Source organism: Micromys minutus (genome assembly GCF_963924665.1).
Source record: "Micromys minutus genome assembly, chromosome: 6".
NCBI lineage: Eukaryota > Metazoa > Chordata > Mammalia > Rodentia > Muridae > Micromys > Micromys minutus.
The window spans coordinates 25563675-25589849 of record NC_137975.1 but is presented as its reverse complement, the minus strand read 5'-3'; the positions used below and the strand labels follow the sequence as shown (position 1 = coordinate 25589849).

The window sequence follows — 26175 nt, the reverse complement described above, 5'->3', positions numbered from 1 at the left end:
GGAAAACTAACTAATTTGGCCTTCTCTGCAGGGGGTCTGTTACGTTCTCACCTGTAACAGTTACCACTGTGTTGAACCCCTTCACACTGCTGGACTGTATGTAGAACACACCCACACCCCTGTGGGTGGAACCACCTTGGGGTAAGACATGAGAGAACTGTCAGTCCTCAACAAGCACTTAAATCCCATTCCAAACACAAACCCTGCTAGTGAATACAGAAAGTTGCAATCTTCAGGAAGAAGAGAGATAATAGGAAAGAAACTTGAGGAAGGAGCAAGTGTTCCAGAAAGGGGGTGGGGTACCTTTTGCCACTCTAGCTACATTTGCCTTTGGTAGGTAACTCAGCCTACAAAGACAAGAAGGAATGCTTGCCTTGTTTTCCTCAAGGGGAATATTTGATACTCAGACTAGTTTGATTGGTTAGTGTCTGTGTACTGGCTGGTTTTGTGTCAACTTGACATAAGCTGGAGTTATCACAGAAAAAGGAGCCTCAGTTGAGGAAATGTCTCCATGAGATCCAGCTGTAAGACCTTTTCTCAACCAGTGTTCAAGAGAGAAGGGCCCAGCCCATTGTGGGTGATGCCATCCCTGGGCTGGTAGACCTGGGTTCTATAAGAAAGCAGGCTGAGCAAGCCAGGGGAAGCAAGCCAGTAAGTGACATCCCTCCATGGCCTCTGCATCAGCTCCTGCTTCCTGACCTGCTTGAGTTCCAATCCTGACTTCCTCTGGTGATAAACAGCGATGTAGAAGTGTAAGCTGAACAAATCCTTTCCTCCCCAACCTGCTTCTTGGTCCTGATGTTTGTACAGCAATAGAAACCCTGACTGAGACAGTGTGCTAAACTATTAAGTCCCAGGCAATGAAGAAAACCATAATGAATGTGCAACCTACTTTGATTGGAATTAAAAGTAAGAAATAAGCTTTAGGGAGGATATGTAAAAAGAGTGTCGAGGCTGGGGAGATTCCTTGGTGTAGAAGAGCTGAGTCTGGATCCCTAGAGGGTCTGGGGGAAAGAAAGAAGGAAAACAGGAAAGAAAAAGTAAGCAGCAGCTGGGTGTGGTCATACTTGGCAATAACCCCAGAGCAACAGGTGGAGGGACCAAGGTCAGCATAACCAGAAAAATGGTGAGCTCCTGGTTCAGTGGGGAATCTTGTTTCCAGGGAACAAGGCAGAGGATGATGGAGTAAGGACAGCCACTTGTTACAGCCATAAGATGTTACAGGTTTGTAGAATTGACAAAGTGCCCTTCCAATAAGTTTTATTAGAATTTTTAGCATCATGGTCATAGGCAGCCATGCTGAGGCCTTAACAGCAAGACTTGAGGCCAGAGGAAAAGAGCTTCATTAGCTGAGATAGCCAACGTGGGCAGCATGTCTGGGGTCTTAAAGAGAAACGGCCTTCTATCCCCTTCAGTTTTGGGATATCAGGGGAGAGATAGCACCATATAGTACACAGCACAATGGGGCCCCAAGGGAGTTCCAGGGAACAGGGGTTTTCTTGCTCTTATAAGTTTCCTGTTGTGGGCAGGGGTAGGATGGGGTGTGGATGGCACCCAGTCTACATGGTAAAAGTCACGAGGCACTGATAAAGTTGCAGTTCAAGGCTGTCTTGTCCTGGGTCTGGGCAGTAGTAGGGTCTGCAGCTGCTGGGAGGGAGCATGGGTGTGAGGGGTGTGGGACGGGATGTTGGAAACTGTGAGAGCTGCAAGGGTCACACACTTACTTATGAACTCTGGAGAGGGGAGAGACTGAGGTGGGAGGTGGGAGGCAGAAGAGGAGTTAAGGAAGAGAGCAGCAGCAACATTCTCCTGCTGTCCCCAGCCTCCACACACGATCAGCTGTGTCTCCACCACTCTGCCTGTCACCAGGAGACTAAGCCTCTGAAACACTAAGCAAAGCCCCAATTAAATGTTTTTTTAATTTATTATATATAAGTTCACTGTAGTTCTCTTCAGACTCACCAGAAGAGGGCATCAGATCCCATTACAGATGGTTGTGAGCCACCATGTGGTTTCTGGGAATTGAACTCAGGACCTCTGGAAGAGCAGTCAGTGCTCTTAACCCTGAGCCATCTTTCCAGTCTTAAATGTGTCCTTCTATAACAATTGCTTTGGTCATATGTCTCTTCACAGCAATTAATTGAACAGTGACCAAGACATACCCCACTAAATATTTTTTAAAAAATTCCCCAGGTGTCTTGGTGCATGCCTTTTGTCCCAGTCTTGAGTTCAAGGCCAGCCCGGTGTATAGAGCAAGTTCCAGGATGCAGAATTCTATGGCTACACAAAGAAACCATGTATGGAAAAAAAACTGACTAAAATAAAGAAATATTAGAAGTTGTGTTGAACTAAAGATAAATCCTGAGGAGCCTGACTTCTCTGCTGGCATCTGTCCTTGTCTGTCCTTTGCCTTTCAGCGTTGTCTCTCCTTCACTCTCTTCACTAAACAGAACAAAACTGTCTCTCAGTGGAGAAAGTTCTTTTGGCCTCTTTTAAGATTTCTTTGGGGGGGGGGGGGCTGGAGAGATGGCTCAGGGGCTAAGAGCACTGACTGCTCTTCTAGAGGTCCTGAGTTCAATTCCCAGCAACCACATGGTGGCTCACAACCATCTGTAATGAGATCTGATGCCCTCTTCTGGTGTGTCTGAAGACAGCTACAGTGTACTCATATAAAATAAATGTCTCTCTTTTAAAAAAAAGAAAAAAAAGATTTCTTTGGGCTGGAGAGATGGCTCAGAGGTTAAGAGGTCGAGTTCAAATACCAGCAACCCCACAGTGGTTCACAACCATCTGTAATGGGATCTGATGCCCTCTTCTTGTGTGTCTGAAGATAGCTATAGTGTACTCATAATGTAAAAGAATAAATAAATCATTAAAAAAAGGGGGGGGGGGATTTCTCTTAAGAGGGAGAAATGACACTGCTATTACCTAAATTCCCTGGACAAAAACTGGGCTAAAATGTTGATTTTTGAAGTTCTTGAACCCTATCAGCATGCTGGGGTTTGCTGGCCTAGTGGCTGAGCACTTATTTCTCTTGTAGAAGACATGGTTTTGGTTTCCAGCACCTACATGATAGCCTGACTCCAATTCCAAGAGATCTGATGCCCATTTTTGGCCTTCACAAGGCTCCTACACACACACAGTGCACGTACATAATTCCCAGGTAAGGCATTCACACACAAAATAAACTTAAATATGTTTAATAGGATCTTCCTCTCATGAGCAAGCTCTGCTGATCCTCCACCTCTTGTGTCCTTGCAGGCACCATGTCAGGGGATGCACAGGAAGATCAGAGGCAGACCCCCATGTCGCCTTCTGACCTCCACAGCTGTGCCATGGCACCCCTCACAATAATCAGTATTTTAAAAATGAGAAGTTGTGCCAAACTCAGGATAAATGTGCAGAATCTAACTCAACGCTATTTTCCTCTGCCCCATGACCTTGTCATCAGCTTTATCATCTCTCCCTTAGTCTTCCTCTAATAATTCATAATCAGAACAAAACCTGTAATCCACAAACTGGGCTGACATCAGCTTCCTCCTGCCACCTGGTCGGCTCTTGGGCTTGAACTCAGGTCATCAGGCTTACCTGCAAGCAGCCTTCCCTGAGCCATCTCCCTAACCCCGATTAGCTGTCTACAAAACACACACCAGCTTTTGATCTTTATGGGTTTCACAGGAAGCTTCATGTTTCATATACATGTTTCTATTTTGTTTATACTGAGTACACTGTGAGTTGATGTATTGTGAGCTCTTTTATTGATATTTGCAGGAATTGTTGATTCTCTGTACTCTGAAGTTTGACCAAATAAGCAGATGGCCTTGATTGTTTTCCCTGTTATAAATTCAGAATCAAACTCCTTTGTAAATGGCTTTACTTCATCTTGTGCGTGTAGACCAGAGGTCATTCCACACTCATGTAAACTTAGTGTAAAACCTTCTAGTTTGTAATGTGATTTGAATTTTAGGGCAAAACCTCCAAGTCTGACATCCCTAGCAGGCTTGGCCACCTGTCTCAATTAAAGAGTTGGGTAACACTGAGGGTCTAAGAGGAAATTTCATCAATACAGCAGTGCCGGGAGGGACAAATGAGGAGGGCCAGTGGTCCCCAAGTCCATTTTTTAGGGTACTGATGTTCTAATTTTGAGCAGAGAAAAAAAATGGGAGACAGGTGTACACATACTCCATCACTCTGAGTTCCGGTGTGGCAAGACCCCAAGTCCTTCATCCAAGGAGACAGTGTTGGTACCAGGGTGCATCTGCACCTTCATAGGTAACTGACGTCACGTGATGGTCCGTCTATCCTGGAAGGCTTTCTGAGTCCTGGAATCCAAGGTGACTGACTGTAGGTTTAACATAATCCCTTACCTTCCAGTTTCATTAAAATTAGCTGCTCAGTGAGTTAATGTGTCTACCCACTAACTATATCACATCTAATCAGGATAGATTTTATCCGAACACCTCCTACAGGAGGATAGAAACATCTTCCTGCCAAGAAAATGTCCCAAAAGAAAAAAAAAAAAAGAGAGATGAGCTCGAGACACCAGACTTTAAAGCTGTTTTTGTTGTTTTAATGTGAATCCAAATGGGAAGTCGGCTTTTCAATCGGGTCAATTTCCGAGTGGCTATATCTAAGGCTTAAATATTCAACATGCTAATCTAAATGTTCTAATCTACTTACATCTGCACTCCTGAGTGCTGAAAGTACAGGCCTGACGTGAACCATGTGCTCCCTGTGATACCAGGGCTTGAGCAGAAGGTTCCATCCACGCTCAGTTGCTCTCACACACCAACATATTTCTCTGTGCTAATGGTTTTTGCCTGTGTCAGATAGAGATTTTAAAAAATATATAGTAACTTTATTAAGAAAAATTTTTTTGCAAACTCCTCTTGTCCTAAAGGAGTTTTCTTCTGTAATAGAAAAGAGAAAGGCAAAATTAGAAAGCCAAAGAACGAGCCCACCATGCTGGGCTACATTGTTTCTTCAAAGGATCATTTGTCCTCAGTTGAAACTTGTACGGTGTCACACACAGTTACACTGTGTAAGTCATGGCTCTCCCCAGACTGCTTACCTGCTGAGATTCACTACCAGCTCACACTTCCCAATGAACAGAACCTCTTAACCAGGTTCGGTATAATTCAGAGAGGAATGAAGAGTAAGTCACCTTTTGGTGAGACAATCACAATAAACAAGGTGAGCAGGTGTGAGGGAATACACCGTTTTTTGACAAGTTCTCTACCTTGAACTACTTGAGTAGGCATGGTTGGCTGCTCAGGAAGGCAGAGATGTACCTGCCTGATTCCCCAGCTCTGGGATTAAAAGCACATGGGATTAAAGCACTTCCCTGGTTTCCCTACATCAAGCACTGCAGTGACCAAAAGACTCTGTAGCACCAACAAAACAGTGCTCATAAAACTAAACTCTAGGGTATACCTCAACATCGGAGACTCTTGTAACAAATACCCCACCGCCAGGCAGTGGTTGCGTGCGCCTTTAGTCCCAGCACTTGGGAGGTGAGAATCTCTTGAGTTTGAGGCCAGCCTGGTATAGAGTTAGTTCAAAGACAGCCAATGCTACAGAGACCCTGTCTCGAAAAACCCAAAATGCAGCAGCACAATGACATTATTTCCTGACAGTCTCCTGTGCAGAACTCCCTCCTTGCTGTTAGCATCACAGGCATGACTGATAATAGTGAGGAAATCCAGGTCTTTGTGGTGCTAGGCACATACTCTACCAACGGAGGGACACACCCAGTCTGCACAGTAACCCTCATCAGGAGTCCGTCTGTAACTAAGTTGTATTAGGAACTGACTTAGGCTCACTTGTTGTAACTGTCAGGATGACTCTGATTTGTGTCTCAGTGGAGGCTGGAGTCTTCACAAACCTCCAGCCTTAGGAGTTGTGTGGAAACCGTTGAGACAACACACGTTAACTCGTTGAAAGCCAAGAGTTGTCTGTACTTTCTTTTATTATCACCATAGTCTTTGCATCAAGATACAGCAGTGATAGCAGGTTTCTTTTTAAAGCTTAGTATTAAATATTAAATATCTTCCCCATTTTAATTTTACATTACTCTGCCAAGAAAAAAAAAAAAAGGATTTAAACTCAAGTTACTTGAAGCCTGGACATACTTCCATGATTAGCCGGGCTACATCAAGGCGTGGCTTTGTTTGTCCTAGAAAGATGGGACCAGGTTATAATTGTTTCTGAAAAGTGTGCTACAAAAACGGATGGCCTGTTATCAGCCAGGTTACAAAGTAAGGACAGGGGTAAGGGAGGGATATTTTCTTCAAGAAAAAACAAAACATAATTTCTGAAGAATCCCAGTTCATAATTTTTTTTTTCCCAAAATGGCTGGAGGAATGGGTAAAATCTCAGCGTGAGCTCCCACATCCTGTCTGTGAAGGAGCAGCAGTTGCCTGCTGAGGAGTCTGCTGGGAATGCACATGGGAAGTGTACTGCCCAGAGGCTGTGACAGTGAGCTGAAGTGTCGCCGGCACCGACTTCTCTAAGAGCTTTTGTCTAGAAACAGACAACTCAGACTCTTCCTCGGACTTCAGCAAAAAAGTTATTTTTAAAAGCACTTGGGAAGTTCCTCCTCCACCCCTCAGGTGGGAAGGCTCAGAGAAGGGAGTCGTCGGTACAGCCACCTTCTAGGCCGTAACGGAATTCCTGTAGGTTGGACACCCCATAGAAGTGGACAAAAGCTGCTGCCACCACCAGGACGTGGAAAATCTGATGAGACTGGAACTGTGGGAACAAACAGAGACCCGCCTTTAGGACGGAGGAGTTGGAGGGAACATTTGCCTCTCCAGGTTTCTCCTTAAAAACTGCTTTACATCATAAAAGTGATACTTGTTCTAGAACATTATAAGAAACTGAGACCAGTGTTGATCTTGTTCATCCTTCTCCTTCAGGACCCGGATCTCTTACCACCTTCCACTCAGCTCTGACCTGGGCCAGCCACTCCCCATGACAGGCCCTGCTAAGAGTCATTTCTTACCCATATGTCAAATTTTCCAGGAAAGAAGCGCTCAGGAATCCGAGCAGCATAAAGGCCAGCTCCGGTGATGTACATCACAGCCATGAGGAAGAACCAGCCCATCTGGCCCACTGTGGTGGCCTTGACAAAGCCCTCAGCGATAGTAAAGTGCATGGTGGGTACAACACCACTCAAGCCAAGTCCCAGGAACACGCCTGAACACAGAACAGACAACTGTCAACAGGAAGTAGCCATGTGAAGGCACTGCTGTGAATCTGGAATTGAGGTATTTATGAAAAGTAACTGTTTTCTTATGAACTGTACATGTTTTAAAAATTTAGGACCTCTTTTGACCTCTGTGGGCACCTGTACACACATGGCAGACACAGATTCACACATATACAAATAGATAAAACAAGGAGCTAGCATATGGTGTACTCCTTTAATCCCAGAATTCAGGAGGTAGAGGAAGGTGGGTCTCATTTAGCTCCAGGGCATCCTGGTCTACATAATGACTTCTGGGTCAGCCAGCAGTAAGAGTCTTTCTCAAAATATACAAAATTTGAAAAACCAGACACAGACAATATACACACCAAAAATAAATAAACAAACAAATAAAAATAGTTTAAAAAGGTTTGTTAAAAATCTGATGGTCAACTTGGTATAGACCCAAGCCAAGACCTACTGTAGCTCCAAAGCCAGAAGAATAGGTTTCCCACTAATCACAGAAAGGGGTGAAGAAATAGCTCAGTGCAGTGGTGTCTGCTACTCTTCCACATATCCCAGCACCCAGGATGGGCAACTAACCTGCCTGGAACTTAACTCCAGAAGATCTGCCACTCTCTGTGGCCTCCGGGGGCACATGCACACGGACACACACACTACGACACACTCAAGCCCTGAAGTCCAGCTCCAGGAGGCCTCAGTCTTTTCTGGCCTCTATGGGCACATGCCCAGATACACAGTGAGATATATAAATAATATATCTTTAAAAAAAAAAAAGATCATTAAAAAACCTGCACAGCATCAGGCCAGTCAAAAAATTCCAGCATGGACTGGGGAGATGTTCACAAAGTCCCATCCCAGAGGAGCTAGTGATAGTTGATGGATCCTGGGAAAGGAAGGTGAGCCCTTTTTCTTTGAGGGGTGTGGCCACTGGGAAGCTGTCCGTGCTGCAGTGATGGCTCCACATCCTGTGTGCCTAGAGCAGCACGATTGACTAATGGGCTATGTAAAAAAAAACAAAAGAGCAGGCAGGACAGTGAAAGGAACAGGCAGGAGAGGTCTGGACGGAAGCTAGAGGGGGAAACAGAATCAAAGTACACTGCACTCAAGTACAAAATTCTTAATAAAATCATAAAAGAGCAAAGTAACCAGAAGTCTGGTCATCTGCACAGATAGAAGTCTATACTCGGAACAGCAGTTGTCTGAAGCTGCAGACACACACAACCAGGTAACAAAGGAGGACTGAGATCTTGTTCCCACACTGTATGGAACTGGGGCAGCGACTGTCTGCTCTACTTTGCAGAGAAAAGCGGATCTCTGGGTTAAAAGCCAGTGTGGTCTATAGAGTGAGCTCCAGGACAGCTAGGGCTACACAGAGAAACTCTATCTTTAAAACAAACAAACAAACAAACAAACAAAACAAAAACAAAAAACCCAAATGAAAGAAGGGTGGCTCAGCAGTCAGGAGCACTGCTGCTCTTTGATAGGACCCAGGCTTCAGTCCCAGCACCCACTTGGCAACTCACAGCCATTAGTACACCAAGGGTCCAATATCCTCTTCCAGCCTCTGCAGGCCCCAGGCATGCAAGTGGTGCATAGACAAATGTGTGGGCAAAACACCCATAAACACCCACACACATAAACTAGAAAAGGAGCTAAGGCATCTGAAAACTAGTGGCAATTGGTGGCACCGTCCCAAGTACTAAAAACTAGAGCCTCTGGATGAGTCGGCACGAAGGAAGATGTCTAAATTTTGCTGGCTATTATATTAGTTGCTCCTAATCTCTGTGCTCAAAAGATTTTACTCATCAAACCAGGTATTCCACTCCTGGTAAAATGCGCCAGGGCGTGTTTGTTTTAATTTATGTTTGAGACGGGGTTTTGATCTGTAAATCACCCTCGCTGCCTTGGGACACATGCTTCCTGCTTCATCCTCACAAGTATGGAGGCGAGAAGCATAAGCTACCACACCTGGCTTAGGAATGCTCATTTTTAATCTCTTGTATTATGACCTGGCCTATCGGCACCGAAATAGCAAGGGAGAACAGCTCTGAAAAACTGTTTTGAGATTTAAACATAAATCAGTTTGTGTGGGTTTCAAGAACTAAAACAGGGTTGAGCTGATTCAGCGCATGGTCGAGCTTCACATTGTTTTCCTACCTGCTCAGCCCCTTTCCCTTTCCTTCCCCCCACTCTCTGGTATGAGGGACTGAACCCCAGATCTTGCATATATTAGGCAAGAGGCATATGATAGTTCCTTTGAACTATTATGTCCAGCCCTTTTATTTTTTTACTCTGAGACAAGGTAACCTGGCTGGCCTTGAACTTGATCCAGCCACATCAACTCCCTGAGTAACTGGAATTAAAGCAGAGGTTCTCAACCTGTGGGTCTAGACCCCTTTGGGAGGTTGAACAACCTTTTCACAGGGGTCACCTAAGACCACCGGAAATCACAGATATTTATATTATGACTCATAACAGCAGCGAAACTGCAGTTACGAAGCAACAATGAAAATGTTATGGTTGGGGGCTTGCACAGCATGAGGAACTATATTAAGAGACTGTGTTGGGAAGGTTGAGAAGCTCTGTGGTCACTGCATTAAGGGGTCACAGCATTAGAAAGGTCGAGAACCTCTGCATTAGAGGCATGTTTAACACCAAATATGTTCCTACTCACCTGCTCTTGTCTGCCGGTGCTTGGGAGTGGCAAACCGGTCCCACTGTGCCACAATGATGGCAGAGATGCCCAGGACACAGACGATGGAGAGGTAGATGAGCCGTGGCTGTGGGGAGCAGTAGAAGGAGTAATAGAGCCAGGGGACGAAGCTCCCCATAATCAGTAGAGCAATTCCTGAATAGTCCAGTCTAAAAATAAGCCACAAAGATCAAACACATGAACATGAGAAAAGAATGCCTGTAGATCATCACCTAGTCAACTACACCCAGATTTGACCATCTCAAGTCTCAGCATTCCCTATTATCTACCCTTAACCAAACTCCACCAAGTTGAGAACATTTGCTTTCCAGTAAAATATTCTCTAAGAGCTCGGTGGTGGTGGTGCACATCTCTAATTGTAGCACTAGGGAGACAGAGGCAGGCAGGTCTCCACACACACCTCAAAAAAAAAAAAAAAAAAAAAATCCTCTAAGGTCAGGTATGTGGTGCACACCTGTAATTCTAGCACTTGGATAGCAGAGGCAAAAGGTTGGGGAGTTCAAGGTTAGAGAGCGAACTCAAGTCTAGCCTGGGCTACATCAGACACTTTTAGAACTTGATACTCAGGCTCTGGATTGTTTCCTCTACCTGACGGAGTTCTAAAACTGAAACCCTCAGATTAAGAGCATCATTAGGGGATGCTTGTTTTGGTTGTCTGTAAGACAAGGTCCTACTGAAAGGCCTTAGACTCAGTAGGCAGCCTAAACTGGTCTCCAGTTTTAGTTCATTCTCCTGCCTCTGCCTCCTGAGTGCTGGAATTACAGTCAAATGCCACCATGCTCCACATAACAAGTACATGTGTTTTTCCTATTCTTATTGACTTTCTCCTTTAAAATTATTGATTTGTGTGTTCACTTTGGTTCCTGCCTTTTACCATGTGGGTCCCAAGACTGACCCTGGGTCATGAGGCGTGGTGGCAAGCACTTTTACCCACTGAACCATCTGACCAGCTCTCCTTTTTTGGGGTGAGCCTTGCTCTCTATCCCAGGCTGATCTGAACTTCACTCTGTACCCTGAGCTAGCCTGAAAGTCACAGCAAATGTCCTGCTTTAGTCTCCTGAGGCTGAGATTACAAATGGTAGCTAACAGACCTATTTTCTCCTGTATGATTTTAGACAGAGTCTTGCTATACTGTCCAGGCTTGACTCAAATTTCTGAGCTCAGTTGGTCCTCCTGTCTCAGCCTATTGAGTAGCTCAGAACACAGGTGCGTCCCCACCCTCCTGGAAACTAACATGCTAAATAATAAAAAATACTCTCATTACAGTAGTTACTGGGAGAAATAAAATAATCTGCCACTATCACCAAGAAAGCAGGAACAACCACTACCCAAGTAAACAGAGCCCCATGCTGAGCTAGGGCGACGGACTGAGCCTGGCAGATAGCTGATGCTTCTAACACCGGCTGGCCAGCAAGATAAGCTTTGCGTGGGGTCAGAGCACTAGCAGTCTAAAGCACAGACTGCCTGCCACATACCACTTGGCCCAAGTTAATAGGAAGATAAGGAGTGTTAGGTCCATGGTCTTGAAAGCAATCCATCAGCACCTCAAGTTTCACAAAAGACTAAATTACTGTTTCAGTAGAAAACATATCCCAGAGTTGGTTTCCATCTGTTGAGGAGGTCATGGGAAGTTTATCATGACGTTTTAGTTTCTATAAGAAAAACTTCATCATTGTGCTCTAACAACAGAAGAGAAAACTTCACTGGGCACAACAGAGATGTGTTAGGAAGACCAAGTGCCTGCTCAGTCCTGGGACAAGATGTGACAATGACACACACATAGTGTTCTCTGCTATGGCTGGCCTTTCAACTTACTTGGAAAAAGTCCGAGAGACCTTCTCTGAGTGGCAATAGACAGTGTGGAAGAGCCAGGAGAAGCTGAGGCAGAGCACTGCACCCAGGAAGAACATCCCAAAGACCACTTTCTCCTGCAGGGGAGCCATGAAGTACATATTTGGTCTGAGCATGGTCAAGATTCCCAGAAAGAGAAATAGCACAAAACCTGCACAACACAAAAAGGAAAAACAACCCATGAGGAAATGTGGACTCCACAGACTGTGGTAACCACTGTTTCTATCAGCGAACAGAATTAGCCTTGAGAACTGGCATCAGCAAGACAAACTAACCAGGACAGAGTTTTCTATCTTTTTAAATTTATTTATTTATTGTGAGTCCACTGTAGCTGTCTTCAGACACAACAGAGGAGGGCACAGATCCCATTATAGATGGTTGTGAGCCACTATGTGGTTGCTGGGATTTGAACTCAGGACCTCTGGAAGAGCAGTCAGTGCTCTTAACCACTGAGCCATCTCTCCAGTCTCCTGCCATTTTGTATTTAAAGTGGCAAGTTAGGAAATAGGAGTTCCAGCATGGATGCTCCAGCAGGAATCCAAAGCCAACATGTAGTGCCATTCCCTCATGTTCTGGGCCTTCTGCCCTGTGGTGAAGACCAGCAATCAACTTTCAAGTAAGGTGGATGGTAGCTCTAAGACCAGACTCCTGACATCAATTATTCAGAGAAATTTTATTCTCTCCCCATGGGCAAAATTCCTTGGCAAGTAAGATTGGAAATCCTTTTTGGTTTGTTTCTTTGGTTAGCTTGGAACTCCTATGTAAACCAGGTTGGCTTTGAACTCACAAGATCCAAGTGCTGGAGTTAAAGGTATGCATCACCACCAACAACCTAAGACTAGAATTCTTCCTGAGAATGCTGCTCAGTGGTACAGCACTCATCACTACAAACTGGATTTTTTCCTCATCCAAATCACTCACCAAGCAGATGTGTCCAGATGTTGCCAGTTTCTGTGTGGATTCGGAAGATGCTCTTGAAGCAAGCCCGAAAGGAGGGCATAGGTGGTCTGTGGCCATGTAGCAGGTAGTCGTTGTCTTTCAGCCAGTCAGGAAGCACATCGTATGGGATGACCCTCCAACGTCCCTCCCAGACCTACAACACATACAGCACCATTAGATGGGCTGCATGAAAAGCAGCCTTCCTGGGAAACTGCACTGAGGAAGAGCCTGCCCAGGAGGCTGTCACTCAGCCTTCAGATGGTCCCAATAATGCTGGACTTGGAGATACCAATACAGGAAAAGTCGGACCAGCAGAGTATTGGCTGATATTTTGGTCATTTTATGGCGAACCTCCTTTATGCTCCTTGAATTTTCAAAATCAATGTAATGAGAAAAGACAAAAAAATCATGAGCATGCTGTTCATAAACACTAATCTTTCCTCTGATGTTTTCCTGGAGTCTTCTGGTTCCTCTGCTTCTGTTTATGCCTCTGGAGTTCTCATTGTGCTAATTCTGTATCTTTGTAAAGCAGGAATTCCTTCTTCTTCATTTTAAAAGTTGTACTTATTTATTTTATATGCTTATGTGTGGGCATCCATGTGCAATAGTGTGCATGTGAAAATCAGAAAATTCCCGAAACTTGTGGGAATTATTCTCTCTCTCTCTCTCTCTCTCTCTTTTTTTTTTAAACTTGAGAATCAAGGGATTAAACTCAGGTCACCAGGCAAGTGTTCTTCAACCCCAGGTACACTTGCCAGTTAGAAACACCCCAGAGATGCCTGTCCGCCCCTGCCCCGTCCCCTTCCCTTCCCGGCTCTAGGCTACACCTTATATACGAACTCCTCCATCTTCTCCATGGCATGGTGGGCTTGCAGAGGAAGAGTCAACACCCGCACCTCCTCCTCCTCTTCCTGAGGCACTGGGCATGCTTGTTCTTCTTCAGCCTAAGAAAACAACAAACAGCAGCTAGACATCATCTCCCAAACTAAGCATTTCTGGGGAGATCCAAACTCACAGCATTTCACACAGCCTCTCTTCATAAAGCCGGGCCTCCGCTCCCAATCCTGATACTTACAGAGTTTGACACAGCTGTTGAGATTTGTACTTTGTCTGTACTGCAGTGAAAGTTAGATTTGGCACACAGGAGTCACACTGAGGCTAGAACACAGGCTTAGTGCAGCACCAGGCCTAGATATTTTTAAAATGTAGTTTTTTCTCACTTATTTAAATTTTATTATAGGTACATGTTGCCTTAGATGCTATGTGCCTGTTCTCTTAAAGCATTTTTAAAACTTTTATTTTGTGTGTGTATGTGTGTGTGTGTGTGTCTGTGTCTGTGTCAAAAACAGCTTAAAGTTGGTTCTTTCTTTTTACTTTGTAGGCTCCAGGGATTAAACTCGGCTCCTCAGGCTTGACAGGAAGCACCCTTACTCACTGAGCCCTCCTGCCAACCCCTATTCTCTTTTGAGGACAGGTAGTCCTCAACTTTCCCCAAATTCCCAAATAGTCTTATCTTCCAGTCTACTACTAATTCTCCCCCACCCCCTTCTTCTCTTCCATACCCCCCACCCCCACCCAGGGTTTCCCTATGTAGTTCTGGCTGGCTTGGCATTCATTATGTAAACCAGACTGGCTCCTCAAACTAAGAAGATCCGCCTGCCTTTGTCTCCTGAGAGCTGGGATTCAAAGTCCATACCGTGACACCCAGCCCAGTCCACTAACCTTCAAAACAAAGTGACAGACTTACTAACAACTATGGAAATCTTACTTATTGCTGTCTGATTGTATACTCGGGGGTTGCTATTATGACAACTGTGGTCAACCGTGATGGCATATACCCTTAATCCCATCACTGGGAGACAGAGGCAGGAGGATCATTGTGATTTTGAGGCCAGTCTAGTCTACTTGGTAAGTCAGTAAGTTCTGGGCTAATCAGAGCTGCATAAAACAATGATTGCTCCTGCAGAAGGTGCAGGTTCATTTTGCGGCACCAGCATGGCAACTCACAACTGCTTGCACCTCTGGTCCTGAGGGATCTAATACCCTCTCTAACCTCCACAGGCTGTTATATGTATGAGCTGTATGCCTGCCTCTCTGTCTCTCTCTCTGATAAAATATATATTTCCTTTAAAAATCAAAATGTCAACCATTCCCCACCCACATTAACTCCCAGGCATACGGGTCCTCTGAACTGGTCCACTCAAAGCAGTAGTGCTGACTCCTGGGCACTCAGCACAGCAATCGTCCCTCCCTTCCTTCCTCCTTCTCTCCCACCCTCCCTCCTTCCCTCCCTCCCTCCCTCCAAGACAGCGTCTCCCTATGTAGACCAGGCTGCTCTGGAATTTACAGAGCACATCCTTCCCAGTTAAGGATGTGGCCACTCTATCAGCTAAGCATAGCAACTTTTGTTGCTGATGTGTTTTAAAGAAAAGGTCTATATAGCCTAGGCTAGGCTCAAATTTGCAACCCTCCTATCTCAGCCTACCAAATTTAGAGATTAACAGCATATGTTACCATACCCAGCCTCCAAGAAAGTACGCGCCTTAAAGAGACAGGCAGAGACAAAGACAGCAACACAGACAGAGACTTTCCTCCTGATCCAGGGCTCCAGAACAAAAACGGGAAGTCTGATAGCTCACTTTCTCTGAGCCGTGTTCACACTCTCCTGTGTAAAACCCTAATCCCTCTAATCCCTCTTAGATTTTATGGTGAAACGTTAGCTTGCCCACCGTTTCTCTCAGAAACAAAGGTTCATTCAGGGTGGCAATGTTACAGTTTTAGATGGAGCTCCCTTAAAGGACACGCCCGACCCCTCCCACGAAGAATACGTTCCGGCTGGGTGCTCCAGTCCTCCCTCACGCCTCTAAAGGGAGGAGACCCACTTTACTCCCCTTCCTCCTTCATGCTTCGGGGACGTGGGTGTGATGGGGAGCCTCCACATCAGCTCTGCACTGGCAACTTCTACAATCCTTTACCTGAGAGAAGATCCCCACTGTGGCAGGGGAAGGAATTTTGGTTGATCACCTTAATTCCTGTCCCTTTAGTGATTATGTATTTGCTGCAGTTCTGCTGGACACAGAGTTTACAAAAGTGCTGGGTGCTCTTTTGGGAAATTAACTCCCAAAGCTCAGAGACAAAAATAAAGACACCTAAAACCAGCACAATAAAGACTTGCACACAACTATTCCCAGGGTACTATGGGTAATCTGGAAGTAAGGGGAGCTCTTAAACAACAGACTGGCGAGGCTCGGTAGGGCCCTGGTCAAGGGAGCAACTCTGGAAAACGCTTACCTTGGCTGGGCTGGTGGCTGCCCGCTTGCCCTTCTCCTCCAGCAGGGGCCCCAGCTCAGCCAGCTCCACCGTGTCTGCTTCTCTGTTACTAGAAGGAGCCCCATTGCCCTGTGCCACGGCAGATCCTTTGTGGGAAGACATCTGGCTGGTGCCTCAGCGCCTTGCAGCTTCAGCTTGAGGAAAGGTTGGGGTCTCTCAGCCCCAGAGGGCAGAGATCTTCCTGTGATGGTGGACACTGCAAATACAAAGAGGACGACACTGGGTTCATTTCTGCTAATGCCACACTGAATAGGACAGAGCTGATCGGCGTACCCTGCCTCTGACTGTAGAGGCTAGCTCATTATTTAAAATCTGCTGTCTTCTTTAGAATACTCTGCTTCACCAGAAACTCTCTAATCTCACTTAGATACATAATAAAAAGGTTCTCCCACAGGGATGGAGCCCATTAATAAGAACAGTAATGCCTATATTCCTCAAACCCATTCTCCTCATGAAAGGCCTAGACGGGCAATTGACATAAAAACACCAAGACCATCTGTAAGCTAAGCCCTTGCTGCTGTCTAACTGGCTGTTTCACTCAACACACCCAATACATCTATTTTCTTTGTGGGGCGATGGGGTGAAGAATTGAGACCACCTCACTATGCTGCTCCAGTCGGCCTGGAATTTGATATGTAGACCAGCCTGATTTCAAACTCAAGAAATACACCTGCCTCTGCCTCCAGAGTGCTGGGATCAAAGGTGCACACACCATGCCTCCCTTTTCCTTTTTTTAAGTGAAGCCCACATCTGACTACAACAGTAAAAGATCATACAGGCTTAGGAATGCATTAAATGTCAACTCTGCTCACGTGGCCTTTATCTACATACACATGCCAAGCACGCTTTGCATGGGAAAAGGCTGGTTATTTTCTCTGCAAACCCGCTCATGTTTTCAGTTACAGCCAGAGCTCGAGGCTCTAATAACAAGCCTTCATCGCTCCTCATACTCCTCACAAGCAAGCAAGCATTTACCTGGAAGCAGGAAGCTGGAGACAGGGAGGCTCCCCACGTTTGCCTTTGCCACCCATATACCTAATCACCGGCTCTGCGAGGGTGCATCCCAACCACCACAGCCCGTAAACCTAATCCCCACTCAAATGACTTCTAGATACAGGCATGCAAGATACTTTAGGGAAAAACAAATCACAACTCAGAACATTCTCAAACATTCTAGGATTTTTCTGCATTGGATTTTTTAATGTAATATTTTCAAATTAGGCTTAAGGGAGGTATAAAAATAAAAGGACAGTTTCCAAGCCTTCTCTGTGGTATTACCAAGTCTTCCTTCTTCCAGAGACAAGGGCCTTGTTACTCATACCAACAACTCTAGCCAGAAGATTAACACAGGGCAATGCAGAGACAGCACAGCGGGTTGTCTGATGAGACATTTATACTTAGGGGACAGACTATTTGGTGTTGGGAAGTAAACATGACGATTCCCTAAAGACACACTGCTTCGCCCATGGCAGCTTCACTATGTAAACAAACATCTTTGGCATCTGTACTAGTTTTTACCCAAGAGTAACCTCAATTCCTTCTCAGGGATTATAATTAGGTATATGTAGGTTATGGTTAATCTTACGGATCAGTGACTGGATTAAGGGGTACCCATACAGTTGGTAAAGCATTCTCTGGGGTGTGGGGCTAGCATTTGATTTAATGACCTAGTGAGGAAGAGCTGCTCTCACCCATCAGAGTGAGCATTATCTAACTGGCTACCCCACAGGTAGAATGAAACAGAGGAAAAGTGAACTTTGAGGGTGTGTGGTAATGCACAACTTGAACCCAGCACTCAGGAGGCAGAGGCAGGTGGATCTTGGTGAATTTAAGACCAGTGCAGTCAAGTTCTGGGCCAGCCAGAGCTACACAGAGATACCCTGCCTCAAACAAAGGAAAGAATGCAGAAATCATCTTGTAGACATTCAGAGCTCTAGGTTCTCTGGTCTTTGGACTCTAACTAAGGTAAGCACCAACAGCCTCCAGGTCCTCAGCCATTCAGCCTTCAGTTGTTCATTACAGCGATAGATTCCCTAGTTCTTTAGCCTGTAGACGATCCATTTGGGAAGTTAATGTCCACACTCGTGTGGGCTAATTCCCCCAACAAACGCTCATACCTACCTTCTTGCTGCCTGCCTATCGGCCTTCTATTGGTTCTAGAGATGTCTGACTAATATCTTAATCTGCCCCCAGGTGAAGGCAATCCTCATACAAGTCATTCATCATTCTACGATTAAAGCACACACACACACACACACACACACACACACACACACACACACACACCTGAAATATAGTCTCCAGAGAGACACAAACAATAACTCATTACCTAGTATACCTCTATGTCAACATAGCCAGTTCCTCCTCCTTTTGGTGATCGAGACTGGGACAAGACATTTGCCAACACACACAGTCACAAGCAACACTTGAGCTCAAGAAGAACAGGAAACTGGAGGCCCCTGGAAAGCCCAGCGGATAAGCAACTCATGTGAGAAGCAATATTGGGAAATCTTAACAGCTGACCTCAAAACATCCTTCCTCAAGGGGAAGTATTACTGAATAAACAGTTCCCAGAGATTAATCCATAACACTGAGCAACAAACAAATAAACAAACAAACAGCTTTGGTCATCCTTGAGAAGTCTGACAAGAAAGGCACACTGAAGCTCCAGTCACTTAATGCAGACAACAGGGGAGAAACCAGGCACAGGCACTCAGGTTCTGGAGCACAGTAGGAGGTGCATCGTGAATGATGCAGACTCAGTTTTGCCCAGAATCCGTATTCCAAAGTGAATGAACGGGGCACAAGCCAGCCAGCAAGCATGATTTATCACCATTCCACTGGTCAAGGTTGGTGCCCTTTTTCTCTACTGGGGGGCTTTCTCTTATCCTTTCCCCCAGAGTAAGCCAACTCATTCACTGAATACTTAACGAATGTAGTTAGTTTTATAAGGTCCTGTGCAAAACAGAAGTTGAACAAGTTCTGTCCCCGTCTTTGGTATAATTAGATGGCATTAGGTAACTTGTGACATGACCTCACTGCTCCAGCAGGTCAGAGCAGGAAGAGAACTCTTCAAGAAGAATGGCCACAGAATTCATGAGTGCTGTTTAACTATTCCACTAGAGGCACAAGAACAGCACAACTCCAGGTTGTACAGAAGAGTCCAAAGAAGAGTCCAAAGATCAGAACGGAATCAAAGTTGGTATTTTTGCTAGTTTCTTTAATTGACCAGAAAAGTTGAGACAGGCAAAGAAGGGAGAGGGATCTGAGATCTGGAAGAGAAAAGAGAAGTAACACAGTGGACCACTCAACAACAGGAAATTACAAGCATCTTGGGCTGTTAATTTAAATCAACAAAGCCCTACAGTGTAAGGCTGATTCCAAGAGTCACCATTCAGCTCTGGGCCTGCCTCTAATTCCTTATGCATTTTAGAGGAAACACCTTTCCTCTCAATGGGCCACACCCAGCACAGCAAATTAAAAACTGGGCCAAACTCAAGAGGACATTTCTGCTGGGGTTTCTTCTGCTCAAGCTAATAAATGTTTACCACTAAGCTTCCCAACTGCATAAATGGAAGCTGTTATAGATAAGGCTGTGAAGAAGAAGAGGCATTTGTGTCCCTATGAATAAGTTAATCCTGCACCAAACTTGGAGGAAAAGTTGAGTTTTAATCACCAGCCAATTAGCTGGAGAGCTGCCCTTCGAGATTTTGAAGATAATTTATTCTCTGAAGCAGTTTCCAAGTTTTCTAGGCTATGACACATACTTTCCCTGGAGTCTAAGGCGCAGAGCTTCTAGGAGATTTGATCTAAGGTTGCAGGCCCTTTAAAGAGTATGTGGGTGAATTGGGGTCTATCTACAAAGCTTGATTCTCATTATTCTAAAGACAAGCCTAGCAGACAAAGATCCATTTTCTCCTCTACCCTGTCTGTTAGGGAGGTTGATTTCATCGCTCCTCTGGGGAAAAATGAGTCAAGGCAAAGGTCTCTGTTTGACATCACCACACTACAGTAATGGGTCTTTCACTGGATGCTAAGTATCACTGCCTCAGAATCTGAAGGGGGGACAAGTCATAATCTAACTTCCCTTGAAGCTCTCTTAACCCAACAGAAGAGAAGAAATCCTTTTAATCTCATAGACAGGCAAACTTCCCTATGGCCAGACCCATAGAAAGGAGGAGAAGGAGAGAAGGAAGAGGAGGAGAGAAGGAAGAGGAGGAGAGAAGGAAGAGGAGGAGAGGAGGAGGAGGAGGGGAGGAGGAGGAGAGGAGGAGGAGGAGGGGAGGAGGAGGAGAGGAGGAGGAGGAGGGGAGGAGGAGGAGAGGAGGAGGAGGAGGGGAGGAGGAGGAGAGGAGGAGGAGGAGAGGAGGAGAAGGAGGAGCAGCAGCAAAGGAGGAAGAGGAAGAGGAGGACAAACAGGACAGATTTTTTATGTAACTACCTCAGCTCTTTTTGAGACAGGGTCTTGCTTCACAGTCCTGCCTGGCTTGGGGGATCCTAAGTAACCTAAATTGGTCTAGAAACTCTGGCAACCATCCTCCTGCCTCAGTCTCCAGAATGTTGGCTTCCAGGTATGTCCCATGCCCTGCTAGTTGCTTTAAAAAAAAAAGAAAAATCAATCACAGTGCAAATATTTGCTCAATATAGCTGCATAGTATAGCACTCCTAGTAAACTGTGTACCCCCAAATTCACTTTAAAACTGTTTATCCCTAAGCTTTCCCATTGAAGCACAAGGAAACTGGTAGGAACTTGCTTGAAAGACAAGCACCTGGAACTGGTTTGACTAGTGAGTATCTTCAAGATCTTTGCAATTCAATTTGCAGAGTTATAAAGTTTGCTACAAACTTTATAAAACATTAGTCATACCCCCATTTCTAAAGACAAAATGTAACAAGTTTGATGAACACCAGTACCAAACAAGAAAAACACCATGTTACTTAATAAAGCTCCTGGGCCTGAGGATGACTGCACAGCTCCAAGTACCAAACAGATGGGCAGGACTTTGTAGCTGGGTGTGTCAGAGATTCAGCTTGGCTCTACACTTCTTCCTACAGAAGCAGGGCACAGATGTACCTGCCTACGAGGTAAACTCTGTCCTTTAATCTGAGGACATCTATTGAGTACAAGAAAATGGACAGTTGTGGCTAGTGCTACAGGGGGAAGAAGCTTGGAATGGTTGGTGACATCCTTTAAGAAGGGGTTGCTAAGCCTGGCAGTGGTGGTGGTGGGGTGGCGCATGCCTTTGATGCTAACATTTGGGAAGTGGAGGAAGGTGAGTCTCTGGTTTCCAGACCAGCCTGATCTACAGAATTCCAGGACAACCAGGCCTACACAGAGGAACTCTATCTAGAAAAACAAAAACAAACCAACAACCAAAAGGGGGTTGCTGAGGGCTGGAGCGTTGTCTGAACGGCTAAAAGTACTGGCTGCTTTTCCAGAGGACCCTGCTTTAATACCTAGCATTCACATCAGCTCAGTTTTGTGGGAGCCAACCCATCTTCAGTGGGCAACAGGCATGCACATACAGACCAAACAGCTGTACGAATTCTTAAAAAAATTTTAAGGGTGTTTATTGAATAATTTCTTTCCTTTCTCCTCTTCTATTTATTTATTTTGGTTATTTTGAGACAGGATTTCTCTGTGTAGCCATAGCTGTCCTCGAACTCAGGGACCCACCCACCTCCCAGATTAAAGATTAAAAGTGTGCATGCGTACCACCTAGGGAATAATTTGTCTTCTAATAGCATCATTACGAAGCTAACAGGTGCTGCTGGAGTAACTGGGAAGAAAAGCTTCACTCTAGTTGAAATGATCCTAAGGTTTGAGGTGTGCACCTCTGTGGCAGGGCCTTCCAGGGAGTACGGTTGTGTAAACGGGTATTTTCATGGTTAGCATGGTTACCCAGAGCAGTGAATAATGCACTTCCCGTCGGGAAGCTTAAGAAAATGAGGTCACTCTGAAGCGACACAACTTAGCCTACCACCCTATTTAAGGTGCAACACTCTGTCCACGGCAGTGCGGGCCTATGAGATTAAGGCTTCCCAGGATCCTCTCTTTCACACCAGGAGTCACTTATTTACTTCTTCCTCAGAAATCATGTCGTTTCTGGGCCACTGTGAACACCTCTGCTTGAGACTATACTATGTGAGTAGGTGCAGCTTTTGCAGGTCCACACCAACGTCAAATACTTTACAGATAACAGCAGCTTGTGAAGACTAGCTTTCTCAAGTACTTTTCACAAAAAACTTACACAGAAACAACTTCTGTAATAAAGAAATGCGGTGGCTGCAGGCCGGGAACCCTGACATTGCAATCTACTTAGCGCCATCCTATCTGAGTTCCTGGCAGTGTGCTGATGCTATAAACTCCCGGAACGGCGACTGCACCATCACAGTCTACCCTACACTATCAAAAGGCGAAGAAGAAGAAGAAAAAAGTAGTGAGCACATCCCAACATGACTTTGGTTCAGAAAGGAAACACCAATTGCCATCTTCGTTTGATTTACCATACAACTGCAATTGCTGGGTTTTCTGATCCGTCTGCTAAATACTCGAGGGAAATAATCTGATTATTATAGCAGATCCCATGGTCTCTTAGTGCTCCGCTGACATCTGAAACTATGTAAACTGAAATTCGTCCAGCTTCTTCTTCAATTACGAAGCGCCAGAAACTAACGGCGAGCCACTTTTATTTTCTTAAAACCAAGTGCAAGACCCAAATTCTCAAACAAGCCATCATCCATCAACCCTAGATTTCGGAGATGAAATCTGGTCCTTCCCAACACTTCGGCATCTTGTTTACATTCTAGCTGAGTATTACCTTAGGCCTGTCGACTCTCCATCAACCTCCTCGCCGACCCTATCCGAGGAGGGAGCCCCGTCACGCTTGACCTGCGGATCGCGGTGGGGGCCTTAGGGTTCCCGGCCACCAGGGCCAGTGTTCCCGCACCCAACTCGCAAGCTCAACTCCGGGGGTAGCCAGCAGGGCTGGAACGCGGCCGTCTCCCGCCCGGCTGCGGAGACAGCACTCGCGGACTGCCGGGTTCGACGGTGGCGAGCAGCCCCCCGAACGGAGGCGGTGCGCGGTGGGAGGGGCCGGAAATGTTTACGGCGGGCCCTTCGGAGGGCCGGGCGGCGAGCGGAGATCCAGGGGCGGGCCAGTCCCGCGCTGTCCCCTCCCGAGCCCGCAGGACCCGCGCCCCGCCCACCCCGGGGACACTTACGGCCTGGCTGGCTACCTCTGCTGGGGGCCCCGGGCCCGGGTGCTACATCCCGCGGCTCTGGAGGCGGCTTGCAGCCGAGGGGCGCCCGATCCTCAGCGCCCTGCCCGCGCCGGAAGGGCCGCGCGACCGCACGGCGTCACCTCCGCAGCCGCGTCACCTTCCCCGCGCTACCTCGCCTGCTCCGATCCAGGCATTCCTGAGCCTGCCAATCATCCGGGCGCGCTCGCCCCGCCCCGCCTCTGATCCGACCAACCGCCGGCTCTGGCTGTCCCAGCTCGGCCTCACACTGGCAGACTGCAAAAGCCTCTCCTCCGGACGTGCATTGGGCGCGTGATGGAAAAGGGAGCAGGGAGAATTAGATCCGACGCTGGGAAGAAAAGCTCTTTTCCACCGCTCAACCACGCTTTTCAGCTCCTAAACACTTTCTACCCCTTCTCTCGGTATTGGGAATTGTACCTCTCAGCAAACCACTATATCTCTAGTACCGAAACTTTTTTCCCCCCCAAGACGCGGTTGCTCCTTGTAGCTCTTGATGTCCTGGAAGTCCTCTGTAGACCAGGCAGGCCTCGAACTGAGATTCTCCTCACTCTGCCTCCCAAGTGCCAGGGTTAAAGGTGTGCGCCAACAACGCCGTCCACACTTTTTGTTTGAGAAAGGGTTTAGTTTTGCAACCCAGGTTAGCCATGTACTCGGGGCCATCCCGTCTCAGCCTCCGAATGCTGGAATTACAAACATATGCCACCATACATAGCTCCAAAACTATTTCTAGATCCAATTTCCTAATCCCTTCCTCTCTTCCTTTGGTATGTTATTTATGGAACAACTACCATGAATCTAGCACTCAACTGAATTTGACTTTTGGTTCCTGTTATTTATCAGAAAAGGAGAAGTCGTTTCAAACAAGCTTAGCTTGACAATTTTCTACGCCAGTCCATGTTCCCATGTGACCCAGAGGGCACACCTTAGAAGACAATACAGAGTGTGCTTCTCTGCTAGAGCTGAATCACACAATATACGATTTGGAAATTGTTCATTTTCTTGTACTCCAAAGAATGATACACAGCTGATGCCGCTCTAGATGCTAGGGAAGGTAGCCAAATGCTAGATGGCTGTCCCAGGAGAGCCAAGTCAAACCTTGTCCTGGTTAAAAGCATGGGCTCTGGGTTCCTATGGCTCCAGTTTCCTTTCCCAGCCAGCCCATGGTCTTCACAGATTACTGAATCCTTCCAAACCATTGGTTAATCTGGAAGTGAAGGGAATAGCGCTACTCCATTGGGTCTGTCAGGATTAAGGACAGCTCATGGTAGTGTCTGCACGATGCCTGACAAATGGTTAGTGCTTCGTAACAACTAGCTATGGTTATTACCTGCTGTACAGAACCTGGAAACTCCCGACTGAGCCCAAGTTTCTTCAGCATGCCCCCCTTTAAAATATATATATTAAAGATTTGTTTATTTTATGTGTATGAGCACACTGTAGCTGTCTTCAGACACACCAGAAGAGGGCATCAGATCCCATTACAGATGGCTGTGAGCCACCATGTCATTGCTGGGAATTGAACTCAGGACCTCTGGAAGAGCAGTCAGTGCTCTTAACCACTGAGCCATCTCTCCAGCCCCCTTAAAAAAAATACTTTTATCTAAATCATTTTAGATTTTTAAAAAGTTTGTTTTTCAGAGACAGTTTGTCTGGGTAGAGCCTGCTGTCCGAGAACTCACTCTGTAGACCAGGCTGGCCTCACACTGGAGTACCAGGTGTGCCACCACCTCAGTAAATTTCTCCTGCTTCTCTCTCATTTCTCTGGTGTTTGCACCTGGATCCTTCTGGAACACCCTCCCCCCCCCCCCCATCAGCTTCGAAGAGTTTACAATGCTGAGTTACAGGTTTGGCTTTGGCTACAGATGATTCTAAATTCAGCTTCAGGCTCTGCCAACTACTGACCAGCTGTATTTCTTCTCACGAATCCTTAATCTTCAACTCACAAGATTAGCATAAGGATTATGTTGTGCAATGTAGGCAAAATTCTTTGAAAGGTACCTGGTACATGTCTGCTAACAAGATGTAAATTCTTCCCGACTCTTTCTCAATCCCTTCCTATTAGGACCCTAGTGTCCTACGACCCCAGCTCTGCAGTGGCATATAGATCACTCTGCGCTATGATCTTAGACTGAAGGAGTTTGGAGGGACAAAGCCTATCACCAGCTATCCTTGGTCACAGTTGTGACCTCAGGATACAAACTTGCTCACATGATAGGTCCTTAATAAATGTTTGCAATCATTTCTTTACAAAACTAGGACTAGTAAGCTTCCGAACAGGACACTCTGCTGGGAAGCTTCAGCAAGTTCAGCTATCCTAAGAAAGAATCTCCTTTCTGAGGGAGAGGTGGCATACACATACCGGCTGCTCAAGATTAATAGTAGATGGAACACCCAAAGAATAATTTACTGAAGAACCTGTTCTATTGCCATTGGGGTGTGTGTGTATGTATGTGTGTGTGTGCGTGTGTGTGAGTGAATTCTGAGGGTCCCATAACCTTCCGCCAGGTGCCCCAGAGATAGAAACACAGTTCCAGACAAAAACAAATGCAAACAGAAAAATGTTGAGAGCTTCGAGAGATGGCTCAGCAGTTAAGATTACCAGCTGCTTTTCCAGAGGACCAGTGTTCAATTCTCAGTGCCCACATGGCACAGTTTTTCAGCCTCTGTAATTCCAGTTCTGTGGGATCTGATGCCATCTTCTGGCACTCTTGAGTACTGCATGCATATGGTGCACAGCCGTGCATGCAGGCAAAACACCCGTGCATACACAATAAGATGAAAAGCAAAACTAAAATGGCCTTCTTTGGGATCCAAAGCATTGTGTTTTCCCAATGAGACCAACAAAGAAGCCACGCCTTAGTCCTATCCT

At 46.0% G+C, this 26175-nt stretch overlaps 1 protein-coding gene across 2 annotated transcripts; it reads right to left on the bottom strand.

The window, feature by feature from the left end:
* Positions 1–5950: 5950 nt before the first annotated feature.
* On the bottom strand, positions 5951–23443 carry ADIPOR1 (adiponectin receptor 1). Of its 2 annotated transcripts, none has more exons than XM_080917706.1 (8): positions 23268–23443; positions 16005–16239; positions 13541–13657; positions 12696–12867; positions 11739–11925; positions 9885–10072; positions 7004–7197; positions 5951–6750 (listed from the first exon to the last, which is right to left on the bottom strand). In XM_080917706.1, exons 2-8 carry the CDS (start codon positions 16143–16145, stop codon positions 6622–6624), a joined length of 1128 nt encoding a protein of 375 aa, XP_080773832.1. In that variant the 5' UTR covers positions 16146–16239; positions 23268–23443; the 3' UTR covers positions 5951–6621. The 2 variants fall into 2 exon arrangements, with proteins under 2 accessions (XP_080773832.1, XP_080773833.1); XM_080917707.1 differs by lacking the exon at positions 23268–23443 and adding an exon at positions 22865–23071.
* Between the last annotated feature and the right edge of the window lie 2732 nt (positions 23444–26175).

Coding starts and splice junctions, on each gene's coding strand:
- ADIPOR1 (XM_080917706.1), bottom strand. CDS start 16,145: ATGTCTTCCCACAAAGGATCTGCCGTGGCACAGGGCAATGGGGCTCCT. Junction 12,868..13,540: donor TGGAGGAGTTCGTATATAAG/GTGTAGCCTAGA, acceptor TATGTGTTGTAG/GTCTGGGAGGGACGTTGGAG. Junction 10,073..11,738: donor GTCTCTCGGACTTTTTCCAA/GTAAGTTGAAAG, acceptor GCTTATTTTTAG/ACTGGACTATTCAGGAATTG.